Genomic DNA, 21,447 nt, shown 5'->3' on the forward strand with positions numbered 1-21,447 from the left:
AAGGTATATCAAGAATTCAAACTTGTCGGTAATTGAATAAGTAATATCTTTATGATATCTATTGATGATTTATAATTGAAATTAAAATTTCTTGTGGTAAACAATAACAATGATGCATGACTTTGGCACAAAAGAGATGCTCACATTCATATGGATCATTTAAACAAGTTTGTCAAGCATGACCTTGTAATTGGTTTACCTAAGGGTTTATGTTTTTTGCTTGTCATTAAGCTTTTAGTTTTATTCTTATCATTATTGATTCTCCTCACATGATTGCGCACCTTAGGATGGAGTTCTTAATATATTTTTATGAATGCATAAATCTAACTGTTTGATTATAGTCCAAGTAATATGCTTCTAATCAAGTTGTCAAAGTTTTTTAATCAAGAACAACATTTGATAATGGTTCAATTCATGACAAGTTTGGATTCTAAAAAACACTTTGCATTTTGCAAAAATTAAGGTTCTGGAAATGTGATTAGAATTACACACTTGCTTGACTCGAATCAAAGCCACAAAATTTTTATGACCTATCTTCAAGTTGTCATGATTCGAATAACAAAATTCATAACTCAAATCATAGAGGTTTAGTTTGAATCGCATATTTCCTTACTCGAATCAAACACATAGTGCAACCTTTCGATTTTGGTTATGTGAATGTGATTCAAATTAGTGATTTTCATGACTCAAATCATAGACTTGGTTTTTCTTGTTTCTTGGATCTTGATAAAAATCACTTGATCTCTTGACTCAAATAATACTTTATGCTTATGACTCGAATCAAATAGCATTTTATCTCATTTGACTGCTAGATCTCCAGCACAGATATAAACCATTTTTATCAAAAATCCATTCAAAATTTGGAAAAACATACACAACTACTTTTGATTAAGAATTCACGACACACTTTGATGGTGACAATTGTGAAGATACTCAACATGATAAAGATGGAACATGATAAAATTGTAAAAAAATCAGAAAAGAAAGATAACATTCAGCATAGTAAAGATGCAACAATTAAGAAAGTCAACTAAAGCACTTAAGATATTAAAGATATAATTCATGGTTTTGATAAAGATTGACAAAGTTCAGATATCAAGAAAGTTTCTGAAAAAGACAAACAAATAGATTACATCAAAAGCCTCAAAGAAATCTCAAGCCAAATGTCAACACAAAATAATATATCAGAAAAGGCTTAGTGGAGTTAATCTCCCAATTTAGTAAGTGAGTGAAACTTTTGTAAAAGTAAAAGTTTTTCTTTGTAGAAGTAGATGGCTATAAGAACACACACCTAAAACCTTTTTATAAAATATTTTGAAAAGAAAAAGCCTTGAGAAGTATATATAGAATTTGTATAGAAAATGATAGGAGCATTCAAAAAGCCAAAAATTATTGTTTGACTGAATCTAATCGATTATGTCCATCGATTAGATTAGCGTGCTTTTGAGGAATAAGACAATTTGAATGCACTCAATCGATTAGCAAAGATTATATATCACTTCTTACCTATTTTGGAACTCATAGCCGTTATTTTTAAATGAATTAATCGATTGGCTTAATCAATTAGTATAAGTAATTTTTGCTTTAATGAAGTTTTCTCTTTTGGAAATTTTCAAGCCTATAAATAGAGGTATCATTCCTCGTTTCATTTAATCCAGAACTCTGTTTGTGTATTGATACACACACTCTCTCTCTCTAAGTTTTCATTTTCACTTTCTCACACTAGTTCTTATAGCCAAATGTTTTTTTGAGGAAAGATCTTTTGTGAGTGACGTGTTCTTGTAATTCTTAATATGTAGTATTGTATGAGTTCTCCAAGAATGTTGTTTATGAATCTTGGATGAACACAGTCAATTTAGGATTAAAATTTTGTGGTTAGAAGCTAAACCCGTTAAAAGCTTTGGTTGGGGATTATGAGATAAGTTCCTGATATTTATTTAGGTTGAAGATCATTAATATTAATGAACTTCCCATAAGGCTCTTATTAAGCTGGAAGATCAACCTGTTAAAATCTCAAAAGGTTATTGGTTATCCTGTTAAACTAAATTGAGCTCAATCATTTTTTTAGAGAGAAGACTTACCGCTTCAATCTACCGTTGAGAAGAAAGCTTGTTCACTCCAGTCTCGACATTTCAATGGAGAAGACGCAAACAATCATATCCTTTGTCTTGTATTATCATGGTTGTATGACAACCATCATTTCCTTTTATAAAGGGGTTCGTGAGATTTACCTACTAAAAGCTCTCAAGTATTTAATGGAAACTCTCAAGATCGGTTTTTGGGGTGATGAGTAGGTCTTTTATTTTTTACCGAACCTCTAAAATTCTTGGTGTCTTTCTTCTTTCCTTAACTTTTTTATTTTTCGCACTTTATTTTTATATTTCACTCCTTAGAAATAGAAAAATATTTTCAAACTCTAATTTTAATCTCGAAAAGTTTTCAAAACTATATTTTTTTCAAACCACACAATTCGACTCCTCCCCCTCCTGTATGTGAAGTCTCAAGTCCAACGGCATTTCCATTATCGTTTTGATCTAGTTCTCATCGTAGAGTGTGGGATCTGTGAGGATGATGGTTATTGTGATTAATGTTTCCTTTGGAGATTTCTTGAGGGCTTCAGGGGTTTTCAAATTGTGTGTGTTGTTCTAGATAGGGTTGTCAATCTAGCACAAAATAAAGAGGTTATTCTCTCCACAAATACTTTGAAAAAGTTGTTTGAAAACCTACAATCAAAGTTGAAGTTTTTCACATCTTCAAACAGATCAAGGCTTAAGATACCGGTATAATAGAGTAAAGATCGATGTAGAATAGAGACTTATAATACCACTCTTATGGAGCTGAAAGATTTTAAGTCAAATTCGATTAAATACTACCCTAGAATTCAATGTGAGATACTCTGTACAAGTTAACAAGGATTCGATTCGAAGATTTATATTATCAACATTATTCAAACTATAATTGTACAAAACAATTTTGTAACGTCAAAATCATTGTGGAAGAACAACAAAACTTTAATGGGCAACCATTGAAGAGTATAGTAAGCATAGTAACAATGAATTTTCGAACCACTATACACATCTCTCTCTCTCCCTCCCTCCCTTGTGCCGACGTGCGCCAAACTGAATTATCAATTATTTGTTATTTTTATTGTTTATATTATCCGTTAATTTTTTTATTTATTTGTTCATCGCACTGTTCATATTATATTGTCTCACAAATTGTCTCAACATTGTGTGGGACAACATGTAGCTAACTGAACAGAATTTTAAAAAATATAGATATTATTTAGAATGGTGTTCCACTAATGATTTGATATATGTCAAAGAAAGTCCTAGTTTTGCTAACATGTCATCACAATTGTTTCATTTCTTATAGATAAATATGAGACATAATGCATGTCATTTGGGAAACCAAAGTCATACAACTTTTTCATCTGTTTATTAAGCTCCAAAGCTCAATGTTATGGTTCACTTGAAATCATATTGACTAGTGACTAGCTAGTAGTCGATTTCTATACAGAGTGAATGTCACCCCTTTATGTAAGCAATTTCAATTGTCAACATTATTCCAAAAACTCGTGATGCAAAACAGCAGTGATACAAATATTTTGAGCAAAACTATCTAAAGTAGCGAAAGTGTCTCTATAGATGCATCCACAAGAATAAAGATCTTGATTACCATATGAATTATGCTCCAAATACATATATTGTTCTCATCAAAAGTTAAAACATAAAGTAAATAACCTAGTCTCAGTGGTTGTTGCATTTCAAATTGTCACTATCTTCTGATGAACTTCAATTATTCTGAGCATACTTTAGGATAACTAGAATAAATCACTTCAAATGAGTTGGGTTTAGCCAACCAAAATGTGTGAAAATATATCAGATGAGGATTCAAACCATTTAGTCATAATAACTATAATGTTATTGTTAACTAATAATATATTAGTGTCAATATGGTTTATCTTTACTAAGAGAATCCTTTTCAGATGATGCTACAGTTGATGTGTTCTTGAGCGGTATCTCATGGTTGTGCTTTCCTTCATACGTAGTCACAAATGATTTTGGATCATCTATTGCTCTCTCCACGTGCTTGCGAACGTTGCACTTTATATGAGTACACCTATAGTAACTTCTGCAAGATGAAAAAAAATTAATGCGGTCAGAAAGAGTAATCTCCAAGGAACCTTGCTTTACAAGTAATCTTGAAACAACTCATATATTACAGTTACTTTGAAGAAGAAAAGTATGAACCTGGGATATGGATTTCCCTTCACCACCTTCTGTCCATATTTTCTCCAGCGAAAGCCGTCTCCAAGGATATCAGAATCCACTGAGTTTTGCATCACGGTCTGTGGCTCTACTAAACCTTCTTCTGATGCTGCCGCTTCGCTTGATTGGTTCTCGTTTTTCCTGCACAAACTTAGTTGAGTTAGTACTGAAAATATTATGTTACCAATAACACATCTACATTACATGAAGTTGCGTACGTGTTAAGACTATTTTTCACCTTCTTTTACTTCTAGGGTCATCTTCGTCTGCCTCGAATCCTTTGCTTCCTTCCTCACAATCCCCGCTTAAACCGCATGAATTTTCTAGAACAGAATCATTAGTCTGTGAAGCTTTGACATGATTCTCTATTCTTCCTTCATTCTGATTACTATTATTACTCCATAATGTATCTTGAACCATTCCGTCAGAAACCATTCCTGATCCTTGTGTCGCTCCCGCGTTGCGCTTTAGAAGTTGCGGTTTTCCATGATTGTGTTCGCCTTTGTAAACAATTTCAGCAATCTCGCCATCAAATGATCTTTCAACTTTCTTCTTAACTGGACAATTAGGATGTGTGCATTTGTAATAACTTCGAGGATACTCGCTTCCTTTTACTTGCTTCTGTCCATATTTTCTCCAGTTATATCCATCATATGAAGGTCTATCCGCATTCACTGTGGATGATGTTAAAGCTTTCTGGTCTTCCTCCATGTTCTGTTGCGCAGGCGTCTTACAAGGTTCAGTGGCCTGGTATGTTTCTGTAGGTAGGGTAGTAGTAATGTTCTGATGAAAATTTGAGGTTTTGTTAGATCTAAATTTGTCATGGTTAAGACTCTGAAGATTGGTCTCCATTGATTGCTGTGGTTGTGGCTGACTAGTACTACAAATTCCCTACTCCAAAAGAAGAGAAAAAGAGGTAAGTGTTGGAAAAAATCTATTGTGCTCATGGAGCGTAAAGTGCAATGTTAAGAAATGTGATTGAGCCTAACTCAACCAGACAAAACCAGCTTGAAGGTTAAGGATTGTCAAGCACATATTCAGACCATATATTGTTCGATGTAGGACTCTTAACATGCAGTATTAGAAAGATGGCTCCAACAAATATAAGATAGATTCTGATAACATATTAGAGTTTGGTTCATGCTTATTATGAATTTCAACCTAAATCTTAAATCCTAAATATCTAAGACTCATATGCTTAAGAGAAAGAAGTGTATTATATTTATGAGAGTGTAGAATCTGTAGATACTGACCATGTTTGCCAAGAGAGAGACAGTTGTCTGTGACACGAATTTTGCCATTGGCTTGTAAATGAGAGACTGATTGGTGTCAGGCTTAGGATCCATGTCAGAAGAATTGCTAAGTTCACCTCTAAAAATGTCAGCCTGTAATCGTAAAAAAACCCAAGAGAGGTTAGAAACCAAAAAACACTTCAAAACACTGCGACAAATGTTTTAAGAACCGAACTAGACCATTCGGTTTTTAAAACACTAACGAATGGTCTATATTATATGGCACTGAATGTTCGCTCACCTGAGAAGGGGGGAGATTCAATGGTGGCTTGAACCTGACTGTCTTTGGTCTAATTGCAGAAGTTGTAGTTTGAGAAGAAGATGCAATTGGAGGATTGGCATTGATAGCACCTGCTAGAAGCTCCGAGAAAGATTTGAAAGTAGAACAATTTGGCCTTGAAGCAACTGGTTTGGCAACCACTACTCTTTCTACTTCCTCAATATCCATCATCAAATGCTATCTATCTCTTCCAAGATTTACCTTCAACTAAACCAAGATAAAGATCACTTGGTAGATAAGTAGGTAGGTATAATTAAATATCATCAATAAAAGTTGTAAATTACAGACAAAGGTTTAATAACAGTGGCTCCTAATGTTGCTATAATTAGTATTAGTAACCAACAACTAATAGCACTGTTTAAAATTACTTTAAAAGTTTCAACAGCTCAAAGTTTCATTAGACTGAAAATCCTAGTGTAGTCCTAGTTATGGCTATAAACAAATTTAGTTTAATACTTTTTATTGTTCTCTCACAAAACAACAAATGGTGTCTGTTCCAAAATAATGTTTGGTCTGGAACAAAACCATTTTTCTGAAAGGCTAATAACAAAAACAGCAAAAGTGATTATCAATAATTGAAATAACAAGTGAGAAGAAAAAGATGAAGAAACTAACCTGCAGAAAACCAAGAAGAAGATGTAACCTTGGCTTATGTGACTTGTCATAAGGTTCATGAATACTTTAATAAATAAGTAGTACTAGTACTATGTACAGAGCGGAGTGAGAGTGGAAGTGGTTTGATTGATTCTAAAAGTGAGTAAACAAGTTGGAACACATGGTGGTGGTTAGAGAGAAAGTGAAAAAATGGATGAAGAGTTGTTTGTTATTGGGATTTGTGAATATTAAGGATTGGTTGTTCCAACCTCCAAAACTGTACGGACAACTAACAGTCAATATTTGTATAGCATTGACCATCTGTTGAAGTTCACTCTCATGATGAAGATGGTTATTTTCAATGCTACCTTTGGATTACAAAATCATTACCTCTAATCACTACTCCCTCCGTTTTTTATTATAAGTCGTTTTAGACTTTTCACACAGATTAAGAAAAATAATAATTGTTGTATGAAAATGAGAAATTATAAAGTTTTTTACAAAATTATCCTTCATTAATGACACGTGGAAGATAAATTTATATAATTGAAATAAGAGAGTAATAAATATTTAAGGTTATAATAGGAAAAATAGCATTAATTATTCATTGGAATTGTAAAACGACATAGATTAAAATACAAAATATTTTTCCAAAACGACTTATAATAAAAAACGGAGGGAGTATTATAAACTAATAATAATAATAATACTTTTATTACAATTAATTTTTAAAATTTAATAATAAGTAGATGACTTAAATTTATTAAAATATATTTATTCAACTATGTACATTACATATTTTTGAATTAAATGAAATGTGTATTAAAAATATAAATATTAAATAATTAAATAATTTTTAAATAATTTTTTTAACAAATTATTTAAATTGATACATAAATATAAATAAATAATACCGTCAACAACAGTTTACATACATAACTTAAAATTAATTAATTTTTGTTTTTAATAAAAATGAAGATTTGACAACTTTTTTATTTTTAAAAAATACATTTTTCTGTTTCAACACTAATTCGACATCGAATGAAAATATGCATGAAATAATAATCAATATAAGATAAAAGACAATAAATTCGTTACATTATTTTTATTTTTCTTTAATAAAAGACTATCATTAAAATATTTTTATTTATTTAAGAAATAAGAGTGTTGAAATGAAACTCAAGAGAAAAATTACAAAGCAAATAAGAGTAATTGAATGAGCTGATTAAAAATTAACTTTTAAAAAAAATTAATTTTTAAACAATTCAAATTAGTTAACCTAAATCAATTTATTTTAATAGAGTATAAAAATTATTCATTGTTAAATTTTTGACACCATCTTTATAAATTTTAAAAAAATTTAAATCAATATAAATTTTCTAAAATTTGAAAAGAAACATTTCACAATTATTAAAAACTAATTTTATATTTTTCTATTTATTTTATAGTGACAAAAATAAGAGAACCAACTGAAAATTTTAAAATAATAACTCAAAAAGATCTTCAGATTTTTTTTATTTTAAAAATTATTTCATAATCATTAAATTTAATTTAGACAGAATGTCTTATAAGTTTCTGTAATTTAACAATTCTTCTTATATTTTATCAAAAACAATAAATTTTATGGTTATGATCTATCAACCAATAGGAATAAATTTTTCAACCATATCATATCAATAACTTATGGCAAGATATATGGTGGTTATTAGTTATAATGTTTATCCAAACCATTTCAATTTTACTCAACATTACTTTTTCTCATTTTAACACACTATCTTAAGGATTAATCTTTAGTATCCATCCAAGGTATATAACCATTATTTTCACTATAATATGAAATATTTATAACTTATCCATTTTTATTCTCTTTAACCATTAAAAGATCAAACAGATCTAGGAACATATTTCATATACATTTCATTCAAACCACCGTTTCATTTCAGCATCATTATCACTTCTTCAATAGCATAATCCCATTAGCTATAAACCATTAATCTTTGATTCAGTAATGATATAATCCCAAAGTGATACTAGTACCTAGTATTCAAACTCTTGGTATAGCTAATAAAACTCTAATAAATTTAACATAAATCAGAAAAAGAAATATCTGGACAACATGTGCCTAAACTTCAACACAGGGACATGCTGGAATTCGTACTCTCATCAAACCTACAAAATATGGCATTCAAAACAGTATAATCAAAGAAAAACAGTTATTTGTGAGTAATGTGTAATTAGGATTTCCACAAATCTCTGGAGCAATAATACATAACATTAGTTCAATAAATTTCAGTAATGAATTACAACACTAAACACAGAAATCATGTGCCGGTCCTGTTGAAACTTATTGCAAAACAGTAAACATTTATGCAACACTGCGTCGGAAATTTTTCTCCAGACAGCATTAAAAAACATTGTGATATATAACTAAATCAAATTATGGAAATACAAAATAGGGTATAAGTGTAAACAGTTTAGGACACTTCCTGATATCATTATTTATTCAAATAATACCAATTCGAGAAGAAGCCGACCTTCATTGGTTCTATTTCCTGCAAAATTGCATAGCATGCAGAATACGCATGCAAAGAATGAAATACTTAGTTATATGGTAACACTTTTATAGCTTATGCTGCAATAGACTGCTTCTCTTCATAATCATCTAGATTAAGCGCTTGCAGCAACTTTGGCCAAGATTCCGGGATCCCTCCGGGAAGCTCAAACTCTAATAGTTTTCCTTTGCTACGGTAAAACCCTTCCACAGGTTGACTCTGCAATCAAGATGGAGATCATAGCATAAACCAATAAGAAACGAAAGACAGAGAGAGAAAACTATGAAAAGAGGTTGTAAAGAACAGAAAATTAAACAAGCATTTTATTAACTTTGCTCAGAAGTAGAACTCTCAATGCCCCATAATTAAGATGACATATAAACAACTTCAAATTTAGTAAATAAAATTGCTTATTAACATCCCTTGAATAGTAGTAGTAATAAGAAGATGACGAAGAAGAGGGGAAAATACCGATTCATTGTATACACGAAGCCTTTCTTTGACTATTGGTTCAGTATCATCGGAACGAGTAATGAGCTTAGACATACAATGCTCGGGAGGAAGAAGTGGAGCCATACTCATTCCAGGGCGACCATTCTCACCGTTGATATTAATGGAAGCAACATTAAAATTTCCTCCACACTGACTGCAAGTTCTCCTGCCGAGGCATTTCGCAAGCAGTACTTCTTCTCGGATCTTCAGATTGACCACCAAGTCAATGTCAGTCACCCCTTCCAATATTTCCTAAACAGATGAAAAGGTAATACAAATTTTAATCATTTGATAATCATTGGAAAAATCATTTTTAACATAACCACAATAAGAAGATACTCACTGCTTGGTTTATTGTTCGAGGAAAACCATCAAGAATGAAACCCGATTCGCCTTTAGCTTGTCCATCGGCCAGTCTCTTCGACAACAAGTTTATAATGATTTCATCTGACACTAATTGACCCTGATTTACTATTTCTGATAGCTGCAAATTAGATGATAAAAAAATAGAAAATCAGAGAGCAAAGACATGCATTTATCTTCAATTCCCAAAACCATGTTATCTTCAATTCACATTCACCAGGTACATTTATTAATAACAACGAGAAATGCAAAAAGAACTCAGATCCATTCAAAGCAATAAGAGAGGAATGAATAACAAACCAGTTGAACCACAAATCTCAAATCAGAGATTTAAACCAACACTACTGATAAGTGAAAAGTGGTACCTTATGATCTCTAATTTCAGCTTATTAAGGTACAACAAAGTTCAAAAATTAAAGATTACCATGATTTTCTCCATAACCAGATTTAACAAAAATGAATCCAAACCATTGAAACCACATGAATCCAAGTATGGATAGTCCAAAAAGCATAAACTTTTAACACCCTTTCACAAGAATACAGCAAATCATGCAACTAGGTTTGCAACATTGAAATTTTGACAAATCACAAATCAATCTACCACTTGATTTGAGTTCTACACATCACAAAGATAAAAAAAAAAAAAAACACTCAAAATCAAAATCAATACCAAAACATAGAACATAAAGGTAACATCTTTTTCATTTTGAATCAAAAAACAAAAAGTAAAAAATGGAACCTTGGAAGCAAGGGGACCCTTGGAGGAAAGCTCATTACGAACAAGATCACCGGTGGCGATGTGAGGGACGCCGAGGAGGTTACAAAGACGGCTGGCGTAGGTGCCTTTACCGACGCCGGGACAGCCCAAGAAAACCCATTGAATATTCCTGTTTTCACGCGGTGGCGCGTGGGAATTAATGGAAGAGAATCCACGCGCTAAGGAATAAAAGGGTGTTGTGCGTTTAACGAAGCGGGTTATGGCTGCCATCGGAATCGCAGCTGTAAGGTTGGGAAGGAAAGAGGAGGAGATGATGGAGGCAGACAGGCAGTATTGCTATGTCTATACCTAATTGTCTGATGTTTTTCTAGTTAGTATATAGAAGAAAAAAAATCACGGGTTTTCTTTTTTTATTTTTTATTTTTAAAAGTTTACTTTTCAATTTTAGTAAAGTTATGTTTTTTTTTATTGATAATACTTTAATGTTAGACACTTCTTTTTTCTTTTCATAATCTTTCGATATTTTAAAACAACGGTTAACAACTTGATTATTAGTTGTTGTTTAAGAATATAAAACCACCCAATTTTAAAAATAATATCTCCTTCTGTGTTGTAATCTGGTTACATCTCTTATTGTAGATTAAGTATAACTATTATTTAATTACTGTCATTTATCTGTTAGATAGATTGTTAGAAGTCGTATGCCTGCATATTTGAGTAGTGAAGTCTCTTGCTTGTGTGTTTGAGCATTTGTGAAGTCTTTTGTTTGTGTGTTTGTGAAATCTCTTGCTTGTGTGCTTGAGCAATCAGAAATCTCTTTCTTGTGTGTTTGAGCATTTGTAATGTCTCTTGCTTGTGTGTATTGAAGAGTAATACAATATTCAGAAGATGAGCATCAGAAGTTCTGATGTGGGCTGATCTTCTGATGGTTACTCAGAAGATAGTGTTGACCAGAAGTTCTACCTTCTGGGTCCTGTTAGCTTAGCTATTTAGTTAAAGGGTACTTTAGTACTTTGTACTGTTTGTACTTTAAACTTGTTCACTAAGTTAGTCTGTTAGGGCTTAGGTGGCAATTTTTTCTTTTGTATAAATAGCCTTGTAGTAGCTATCATTAATAACAACAACTTTATTCTCTCTCATTAACCTTTTGCACCGTTATTCTCTTTGTCATCATATTTATTCATTGTGCACCAACAATTGGTATCTAGAGCTCTGGTTCCAAACACAAGGAAACACGAGTGAACGTGAGTTTGTGTAACTGTGTGATTGATTTTGTTTCCGGGAAACAAAGTTGTGTTGAATCACATTTTTCTTGGTTGTTTGTGGGTTGGGAAACACTGTGTGAGTGTGAGTGAGATCTGTTTTCCTGCACAAGTTTAAAGATGAGTGGAAGCAACTTGAATACCAAACTTCCAGTTCTTGATGGTAAAAACTGAAATAGATGGATGATTCAAATGCGTGTATTATTTTGTGCTCAAGATGTTCTAGATCTTGTCACTGGAGGATATGTTCCGGTTGCAGCGGATGCAACAGAAGAACAAAGAGAAGCGCAGAGAGAGATGAAGAAGAGAGATCAAAAGGCGTTGTTCTTCATCCATCAGTGTGTGGATGTGAATGTGTTTGAGAAGATTTCTGATGCTATGACGTCTAAGGAGGCGTGGGATATACTGGTCAGGTGTTACGGTGGTGACGTATCAGTAAAGAAAGTGAAGCTTCAATCCCTGAGAAAGCAATATGAAAATCTCAACATGAAGAACAATGAGAAAGTTTCTGAGTATATCTCTAGAGTGATTTTGATCACTAATGAGATGAAGGCTTGTGGAGAAACCCTTTCTGAACAAGTAATCATAGAGAAGATATTGAGGTCACTTACTCCTCAATTTGATTATATTGTTGTATCTATTGAACATTCTAAAGATCTGGAAACCATGAGAATAGAAGAGTTGCAAAGCAGTTTAGAAGCACAAGAGTTGCGTCTGACTGAAAGAACTTCTGAGAGAGAAGTTGAGCAAGCTCTGAAGGCTTCTTTTGTCAAGAAGGACCAGAAGCATAGACGTGGTGGTAGATTCCAGAAGGAAGCCTCAACTTCTGATGAGAAGAGATATCAAAAGGGAAAGGATAAGAAGAAAGTTCAATGTTACTGTTGCAAACAGTTTGGCCATTTTACTAGAGACTGTTTGGCAAACAAAGGAAGGAGATCAGAAGAAGCAAATATAGCCAGAGGAGTTTCAGATTATGAACCTATGCTGTTGATGGCTTTAGAGTCTGACGGAAGATGTTCGTTAGAGTGGTGGTATATGGACACTGGGTGTTTAAATCACTTGACTGGAAACAAACAATGACTGATAGATTTTGACTCTGAAAGGAGGACAAAAATCAGATGTGTTGATGATAAGTACCTTTATGCAGAAGGAATGGGAAATGTCAAAGTCAGAGTGAAGAATGGGAAGAATGTTATGATCAAAGATGTTTGGTATGTTCCTGGAATCAAAAGCAATCTGATGAGTGTGAGTCATCTTATTGAAAAAGGTTTCTCAGTTGTTATGAAGAACAACCTCTTGAAGTTGTATGATTCCAATCAGAAGTTGATTATGCAATATGAACAGGGAAGCAACAGAACATTCAAGGTGAATGTAGAAACAACTAAATCAGAGTGTCTGAGTGCAGAAGGCTCAGAAGGTGATAGTAAGTTGTGGCATAAGAGGTTGGGACATCTGAACTATAGAAGTCGGGGGCATCTAAGTTCTAATAAGCTCGTACATGACATTCCTAAGATTGTGAAGCCTGAGAAGTCATGTGAGGTATGCATGAAAGGTAAAAAACCCAGATTGCCATTTGTATCAGAAGTTGCTCCAAGAGCAAAGCATGCTCTGGGAGTAGTGCACTCTGATGTGTGTGGACCATTTCCAGAACCTTCACTTGGAGGAAATAGGTATTTTGTGTCTTTTGTGGATGAGTTCACAAGAATGACGTGGGTAACACTTATCAAGTTTAAGACTGAGGTGTTCACAAAATTCCAGAAGTTCAAGGTGAAGGCTGAGAAGCAGAGTGGTCAGAAGATAAAGATTCTCAGAACGGATGGTGGAGGTGAGTATAACTCTACAGAATTCCATAAGTTCTATGATGATAATGGAATTGAGCATGAGGTTACTGCTCCTTATACTCCTCAACACAATGGTCTTGCTGAACATAGAAACCGTACTTTGCTTGATATGACGAGAAGTATGCTAAAAGAGAAGAAACTTCCTCACAACCTCTGGGGAGAAGTTGTTGCTACTGCAGCATATGTGCTCAACAGGTGTCCAACAAAGAGGCTGGAGGAAATTGTTCCTTTAGAGAAGTGGACTAATGAGAAGCAAAGTGTTAGTCATCTGAAGGTTTTTGGTTCTGTGTGTTACAAACACGTTCCAGAAGCTAGAAGGAAGAAGCTGAATGATAGGAGTAGAGTGATGTTATTGGTGGGGTACCACAGTACAGATGCATACGAGCTTTATTGTCCAGAGACTAACAAAGTTGAAGTCAACAGAGACGTCATTGTGAAAGAATCAGAAGTTTGGGATTGGAGAGAGTCTCAACCAACTTCTGATGTAGAGATAACTTTTGAAGAAGAGTTAGAGTCAGAAGATGAAGAATCTTCTGAAGATGAGTCAGATGGTGAATCTGATTCTGATCCAGATTATGATGATGATCAAGAGTCTGGTGGTAATCATGATTCTGGAAGGGAAAACCCTGAAGATGAAGAATCTGGAGGACAAGCTTCGGGAAGTGACTCTGGAGTAGCTGACTCTGAAGTAGCTCAAAGGCCACAAAGAGTCAAAACTATACCTAGAAGGTTTGCAGATTTTGACATGTTGCAAGACACAGAAGTTGACTCAGAGGGAGATGTCATTCAGTGTGCCATGCTAGTAGATTCTGAACCAGTGGGTATTAAAGAGGCGCTCAAGAAGAAAGTCTGGCTGAATGCCATGAAAGAAGAACTTGAGGCTATAGAAAGAAACAAGACTTGGAAGCTGACAGAACTTCCAAAGAAGAAGAAAGCCATCAGCGTCAGATGGGTTTTCAAGGTAAAGCTGAAGCCAGATGGATCAGTTGGTAAACACAAAGCGAGGCTAGTGGCAAGAGGTTTTCTTCAAAAACCTGGGCTCGATTACTTTAAGGTGTTTGCTTCTGTAGCTAGACATGAAACAATCATACTGGTGATTGCGTTAGCTGCAAACAGAGGTTGGTCCTTGATGCATCTGGATGTAAAGTCTGCATTTCTGAACGGTCCATTACAATAGGAGATATACGTGTCACAACCCCCTGGCTTTGTGAAAAAGAATCAGGAAGGGATGGTGTACAAATTACACAAAGCTCTGTATGGATTGAAGCAAGCGCCCAAAGCTTGGAATTTGAAAATTGATTCATTTTTTAAGAAGCAAGGGTTTCAGAAGTGTGAGATGGAATATGGAGTTTATGTGCAACATTCTGGAAGCAATATGATTCTGTTATGTCTTTATGTTGATGACATATTGCTTACAGGGAGCTGTCCAGAAGATCTGATGAAGTTCAAGAAGGTGCTGATGAATGAGTTTGAGCTTACAGACCTTGGAAAAATGTCATATTTTCTAGGGATGGAGATTATGTAATCAGAAGATGGTATCATTTTGCATCAACTGAAGTATGAGTTAGAACTTCTGAAGAAATTCAAGCTGGAGAATTGTAAAGCTGCTGTTACACCGTTAGAAACGAATCAGAAGTTGGACTCTGACTCTGAAGGTGAAGATGTCGATGCTACGATCTTCAAACAGCTTGTGGGTTCTCTGAGGTATTTGTGTAATACCAGGCCTGATATATGCTATGGAGTTGGATTGGTTAGTAGGTTCATGAGTAAACCTAAGTGGTCCCATTACCAAGCTGCTGTCAAAATCTTGAGATATATCAAGGGAACTCTGAAGTTTGGCATATTGTTTCCTTCCGGGAGAAAGGAAGAATCAGAGTTATTGAGTTACTCTGACTCTGATTGGTGTGGAGACAGAGTTGATAGAAGGAGTACCTCTGGATATTTGTTTATGTTTCCGGGAGGTCCTATTTCTTGGAGTTCCAAGAAGCAGGCTGTTGTTGCTCTATCAACCCGTGAAGCTGAGTACATTGCAGGCGCTGTAGCTGCATGTCAAGCTGTGTGGCTTCTGAACTTATTAGAAGATCTGAAGATTAAAGTGAAGAAGCCTCTGAAGCTGATGATTGATAACAAGTCTGCAATCAATCTTGCAAAGAATCCGGTGTTACACGGAATAAGTAAGCATATTGAGACTAAGTATCATTTCTTGAGAAGCCAAGTCCAGAATGGAACATTAGAAGTTGTGCACTGTAGCACCCAGAAGTAGATGACAGATGTTCTGACGAAGGCGATCAAGACGGATCAATTTCTGCTCTTAAGGAATGGAATTGGCGTTGTCAGCTTTGATTGAAGAATATGAATTAAGGGATGGTATTGAAGAGTAATTCAATATTCAGAAGATGAGCATCAGAAGTTCTGATGTGGGCTGATCTTCTGATGGTTACTCAGAAGATAGTGTTGACCAGAAGTTCTACCTTCTGGGTCCTGTTAGCTTAGTTATTTAGTTAAAGGGTACTTTAGTACTTTGTACTGTTTGTACTTTAAACTTGTTCACTAAGTTTAGTCTGTTAGGGCTTAGGTGGCAATTTTTTCTTTTGTATAAATAGCCTTGGAGTAGCTATCATTAATAACAACAACTTTATTCTCTCTCATTAACCTTTTGCGCCGTTATTCTCTTTGTCGTCATCTTTATTCATTGTGCACCAACAGTGTGTTTGAGCAATCAGAAGTCTCTTGCTTGTGTGCTTGTGCATTGAAGTCCCTTACTAATGTGTTTGGGCATTGAAAGTCAATTGCTTATGTACTTTAGCAACTTGTAATCAGATTCAATTATAGGGGACATCTCTTGGAAGTGCAATGGGACTGGACTACTCCTAATTTGAATGATGAAAAAGGATAAATTTTGTGTGTGTTGTCTTTAGAGCTGTCAAAATGGACTAGCCCATATGGGCCGGCCCGCTGGGCCCGAAAAATCATAGGGCTTGGGCCTTAAAATTAGAGCTCATATTTTTCAAGGCCTTTTTATCCCAGCCCTGAAAAGCCCGCTACCATTTAGGGCTAGTCCATATGGGCCGTGGGTAGCCCATCAGGCCTGCATAATTATAAATTTTAAAAATATATATTTTTATATTATCTTAGTCCAAAATAGCATATTGATTTTTCTCACTTCACTAAATTTTATCTCTATTTTATCAATCTTTCTCTTTTAAATATTATACATTAATATAATCAACATTTTTTCATCGTATTATATTAGTTTTTCTCTTATAATAAATATTCAAGTACTATTTATACAATTTAGACATATATTGTATTTAGAAACACATTATAGTATTTATAAGAGATAATATAGTATTTAAAAATGCATTATGTTTAAAATAACATAATTTTTAATTTTATTTATAATAAATATTATGGAGTTTTTATTTTAATTTTTTTAAATAAAAAAGCCCATTTAGGGCCGGGTAGCCAGAAGCCCATCTAGGGCCAGACTCGGGTAGTAAATTTTGAGCCCATATTATACAGGGCCTTTTTGGTCCAGCCCTGAAAAGCCCATGGCCTGCTAGGGCCGGCTTGTTTAGGGCCGGGTAGCCCATATTGACAGCTCTAGTTGTCTTGCTCCATTCTTTACTTATATTCAATATTATTTCGCTGCTAACCATCAGACTTTGAACCAGATTCTGAACATTACAATCAGAATTTGATAACAGATCTTAAGAAGAGAAAGATGAAAAAGTGAATACAATTTAACCCCCTTCTTGTATTTGTCTCACTTTCATTTACTCTCACTCCATATAAATTAATTTGTTTGAGACAATTTAATGTAATTTTCATCATTTTACAACCAAAAAAACACCTAAAATTAGGGGTGACAAAACAGATATGATCCGTTGAGTAAATTTGTTTTGCCCATACTTTAGTGCGGGACAAGCCAATAATTTAGACATGCACCCTCTAATGTATTTGTTCTGCTCCATCCTATTTTAATTTTTTTTGTCTATTTTTGTGGACACAATCATTTACATAATTTTTACATAATTTTTAGTATTTTTAAATTTAAAATATGCAGTTTATGTGAAATTGTATGCTCCACCCTCAATTTTAGTGCAGAGTTGAACTCTCAAATATATCTATTCCACTCAATCTCATATTTTTGGAACTGCGAGTTTAAACATAAAAGATTTGCTGGTTTACCGCCCTGCCCTACCTAAAACTAAAGCTAAATCTGATCATAACCCACGCTTTTTTTTTAATTTTGTTTAAAATAAGAAAAACTCCGGTAACAAATAATGGGCCATAAATTGGGGTCAATAAATACTCCCTTTTTTAGTCATAAAAAATTGTTTTAAAATAATAGTTTTTTTATTTTTTCAATGCAACATTAACTAATTTTTACCAACTTTACCTCTTATTTACACTCTTTTCAAGTCAGGTTAATATATAACAACCAATAGTAATTAAGATTAATTTTATAAAAGTATTATCTTTATTATTATTTTGTAGGAGCTAGGAATCTATAATATAAGAAAGGAAATTGTTCTGGAAAATATCCAAATACCCTTCCTTCTAATTTTGCCACCTCTCCAAAATGGGGGCAATTTTGGTCATAAATTTACTTTTTTCAACTAATGATGTCATATAATTGACTTCCAATTGTATAGTTGTTGTTTTGTGCCTTTGCTCTTTAGGAATGAATGAATTGATGATGTCATATGGGGGAACTACAACTTAATGGTTACTGAAAAAGTATATCTTTTTGAATTGCCAAATAGCTGTATCTCACTATCTTAAATTCAAAATTTCAATTTCTTCTCTCTCTCAGTCCTTTCTCTCATTCTCTCTCTTCCTTTCTCACTTTCTCTCTCACGTTTCTTCTCTTCCCTTTCCTTTTTCTTTCTTTCTTCTTTACAAACCGGATGGTACTCTATGATACTCTTGGAGCGTTTCTGGTATGTCCACGGAAACTTACGGAGCTTCGAAACTACTGAAGATGTTGTAGTTATTGTATGTCACTCTTCATGTTAGGGTTTGTGGTGAATTTTGTGCAGGGAGGATTTGGAGTATATAAAGGTATGTTCTGAGTATCGGTTATGAAATTTCTTCGATTTGTGTCGGTTATGAAATTTCTTCGATTTGTATCTGTTTCTGAATTGTTTGGTTTTGTGTTTAAAATTAGGGTTTTGGTTTTGTGGCTAAGGTTCAATAACGGGAAAATTACGGTTTTAATTTTATAGATTTATCATCGGTGTCCGGTCGAAGAGGTTGCCGGTGAGTATTCTGAAACAAGTTTGATTTCAACCTTTATTTTCGATTTGCCAACGAAGTGACATTTTTTTTGTTTGCTTACAATATTTTGTTAATTATTTTTTGATGAAGGTTTGAACATTGTTGCTGTTTTATTGTTATAGTGTCCACAAAATCAATGTTTTGTTGTTGTTGGTCGTAAACAAGGTTGGTCCTTCGGTTTGTTGATTCAAACAAATCATATATTGATTGCATTAATTGTTGTTGAGGTACAACTTTGAAACTGTCTTTGCAGCATCTTTGAAATTGCCTTTAATGGTGGGAACATATTCGGTGTCGGCTTTGTTTCGTCAAGTGCAGGTTGGGAATTTTCGTAAGCTTGCTATCTTGATATGAAACATGACTAACTTTCCAATAACAGTTCCAAGTTCCAAAAGAATTTTGTTTATATATGATCCTTCTTTTCTTCTTCTAAACTTTTGTGTTGGGTTGCATTTTCTGTATGGATTAGGTTTGATGCTTATAGGACTAGTTTTGTGTGTTGTTGTAGGGCTTTTCATGAGTATTTTGATGTTGCCCTGTTCAAAAAGTTTGAGAGTGAATATGACTTCATTTTTCATTTATATAACTTTGAATTTGCACTTGATTTTGGGACTAAATTGATTGATGAATTGTTGAGTGATGCCCTGAACGTATCCCGTACAGGTTCCGAGATGAGGTTGCCCGGAGTCGAGAGCGAAGTTGTCTGGAACATGGAAACCCAGATTGAATCTTGCACCATGAACTTCACTGTTAGTATAATTAGTTCTTTTGTTTTATATGGTAGATTATTTGATTTTACGCATAATTTACGCATAATTACTTAACTGTCATGTACTTTATGCATAATTAATATGACATATATTCGAATCAATATAATTTATACTGCTGTTGATTGAATTTACTTCTTTTTTTAACAGGGATGAAAAGTCATATTATAGATGCATGTGTACTGTTCGAAGAAATGCCAAAGAGGATATTAGATGCTCTTGCTGCACTAATGCTCTTGCTGCATCACTTCAGAAACCAACGAAAGATAAGTAGTAGCTACAGGTTTTATTGACTGATTATAATGGACTATTGTCATGCAATTAAGGGTGTTTTTAGATATTATTCTAATGCTGATGCTGATTGTTAGTGCTGATCAAAGAGTCAATGGTTCAATCTATATCAGTATTTGTCTTTATGTATCCTCTCTAATTCAATAATTTTTCAATCTGTGAAATAACTTCACTCATTTTTCTTTTTTGAATACCTTTCTTTATATTCATTTGAAGCATCAAACATGTCTCTTTGATTATTTTTCTTCATTTGCTATGGTTCCTTAGTTCTTAAATTATCCAACTAAATGAGATCTTTGTATGTAGAGGTTCTTGCATTGAGGTTCTCACTGATTTTGCATGTGATTCAACAGACTGAACTAATATCTGGTGATCAAAATAGGATTTGACAGCAAATTCATGCAGCTGTAAATTGGTAGGAGTTATGAACTCTTTTTTACTGTATATGGATATCAGTTTAGAATAGATTTTTAAATGTTCTCTATGAAAATATTAAACAAATCCAAAATAATATTGTGAAATATTTGAATTATAATACTTGTAGTTGTAAGTTGTAACACTATAGTCACTCATCAGGCTAACACATGCAATGCTTCTTTCTCTTTTACATCCCACATGCACTCTTAATTCCAGTATACACCCAATAGCCATGCATCTCCACCATTTCCTTAGCCTACGGTTGATCAGTGCTTCTATTATGTCCTCCCTCTTTATCTCTCACCCATTGAGAAAAATTATGGGCATAAAGAAATTTGGGATAACAAATTAAATATTTAATTTATGTTGTTTAAAGATCTATCATTTAAGAATTGAAATCTCATTAAACTAAAAAAGAGCGGGGCTATTTTCATTGGATTTGGGTTGAATGCAAGAAACTAAATCTCATGCTCCAATATTCAATATTTTTATCTTTAAATTCCTAATGTATCTCTACGTTTATTTAAGACGTTAATATTTCTCGGTGATATTTTTAGGTATTTTGCAACTGTAGCTTCTGATAATACTCTTAAGATAATGTTAATGATTTTACATTAGAGAAGACTTTGATAGGTAATTCATGAAATTATAATAAAAGGTATGGAATGTTAATGATTTTAGAAGACTCTGGTAATACTGTTAAGATATGGAATGTTAATGGTTTTAGAAGAATGTTAATGATTTTAGAAGAATGTGTTGTTAAAATATAATGAATTAAACCAAGAGAAAAATGTGTTGTTTTTAAATTATGTATGTATCTATTTTTTAAAAAATTATTTTTAATTTAAGATACAAATTTTTTAAAGATAATATATTAAAAATTGAAATATATTAAAACAATCTTTGTAAAATAATTTTGTTTTTATTTTAAAAATATGTTTTTTTTTTAAAATAACATATTATTTATTTTGGTAAAACAATTTTATTATTTTTAATTTCATTTTGAAAACAAAAGCTTGCGTAC

General features: G+C 33.3%; 2 protein-coding genes and 1 long non-coding RNA gene across 3 annotated transcripts; 1 reads left to right on the top strand and 2 right to left on the bottom strand.

Annotated features, from left to right (window-relative positions):
- Window positions 1-3,648: 3,648 nt before the first annotated feature.
- Window positions 3,649-6,766, bottom strand: LOC131629898 (WRKY transcription factor 44-like). Its single transcript, XM_058900700.1, has 6 exons — window positions 6,459-6,766; window positions 5,805-6,050; window positions 5,525-5,656; window positions 4,510-5,162; window positions 4,254-4,412; window positions 3,649-4,134 (listed from the first exon to the last, which is right to left on the bottom strand). Exons 2-6 carry the CDS (start codon window positions 6,012-6,014, stop codon window positions 3,951-3,953), a joined length of 1,338 nt encoding a protein of 445 aa, XP_058756683.1. The 5' UTR covers window positions 6,015-6,050; window positions 6,459-6,766; the 3' UTR covers window positions 3,649-3,950.
- A 1,531-nt stretch (window positions 6,767-8,297) lies between these two features.
- LOC131629899 (adenylate kinase 1, chloroplastic-like) lies at window positions 8,298-10,920 on the bottom strand. The gene is made up of 4 exons (XM_058900701.1): window positions 10,584-10,920; window positions 9,825-9,965; window positions 9,461-9,733; window positions 8,298-9,208 (listed from the first exon to the last, which is right to left on the bottom strand). Exons 1-4 carry the CDS (start codon window positions 10,830-10,832, stop codon window positions 9,065-9,067), a joined length of 807 nt encoding a protein of 268 aa, XP_058756684.1. The 5' UTR covers window positions 10,833-10,920; the 3' UTR covers window positions 8,298-9,064.
- A 7,281-nt stretch (window positions 10,921-18,201) lies between these two features.
- Window positions 18,202-20,322, top strand: LOC131629900 (uncharacterized). The gene is made up of 6 exons (XR_009292140.1): window positions 18,202-18,732; window positions 18,839-18,930; window positions 19,039-19,113; window positions 19,202-19,266; window positions 19,612-19,697; window positions 19,866-20,322. It is a non-coding gene; the product is annotated as an uncharacterized LOC131629900 (long non-coding RNA).
- The last annotated feature ends 1,125 nt before the right edge of the window (window positions 20,323-21,447 follow it).

The sequence above is a fragment of the Vicia villosa genome, unplaced genomic scaffold (genome assembly GCF_029867415.1).
Source record: "Vicia villosa cultivar HV-30 ecotype Madison, WI unplaced genomic scaffold, Vvil1.0 ctg.000621F_1_1, whole genome shotgun sequence".
In the NCBI taxonomy this organism is placed as follows: Eukaryota; Viridiplantae; Streptophyta; class Magnoliopsida; order Fabales; family Fabaceae; genus Vicia; species Vicia villosa.

Bases quoted from the DNA above. Each gene is read 5' to 3' on its own strand.
- LOC131629899 (XM_058900701.1), bottom strand. From the start codon at position 10,832: ATGGCAGCCATAACCCGCTTCGTTAAACGCACAACACCCTTTTATTCC. The intron at 9,966-10,583 runs GTTCCATTTTTT...TCTAATTTGCAG, and splicing joins AGGGTCCCCTTGCTTCCAAG to CTATCAGAAATAGTAAATCA. The intron at 9,209-9,460 runs GTATTTTCCCCT...TCTTGATTGCAG, and splicing joins TTCGTGTATACAATGAATCG to AGTCAACCTGTGGAAGGGTT.
- LOC131629898 (XM_058900700.1), bottom strand. From the start codon at position 6,014: ATGATGGATATTGAGGAAGTAGAAAGAGTAGTGGTTGCCAAACCAGTT. The intron at 5,163-5,524 runs GTCAGTATCTAC...CTTTTGGAGTAG, and splicing joins TCTCTCTCTTGGCAAACATG to GGAATTTGTAGTACTAGTCA. The intron at 4,135-4,253 runs GTTCATACTTTT...TTCATCTTGCAG, and splicing joins AAGGGAAATCCATATCCCAG to AAGTTACTATAGGTGTACTC.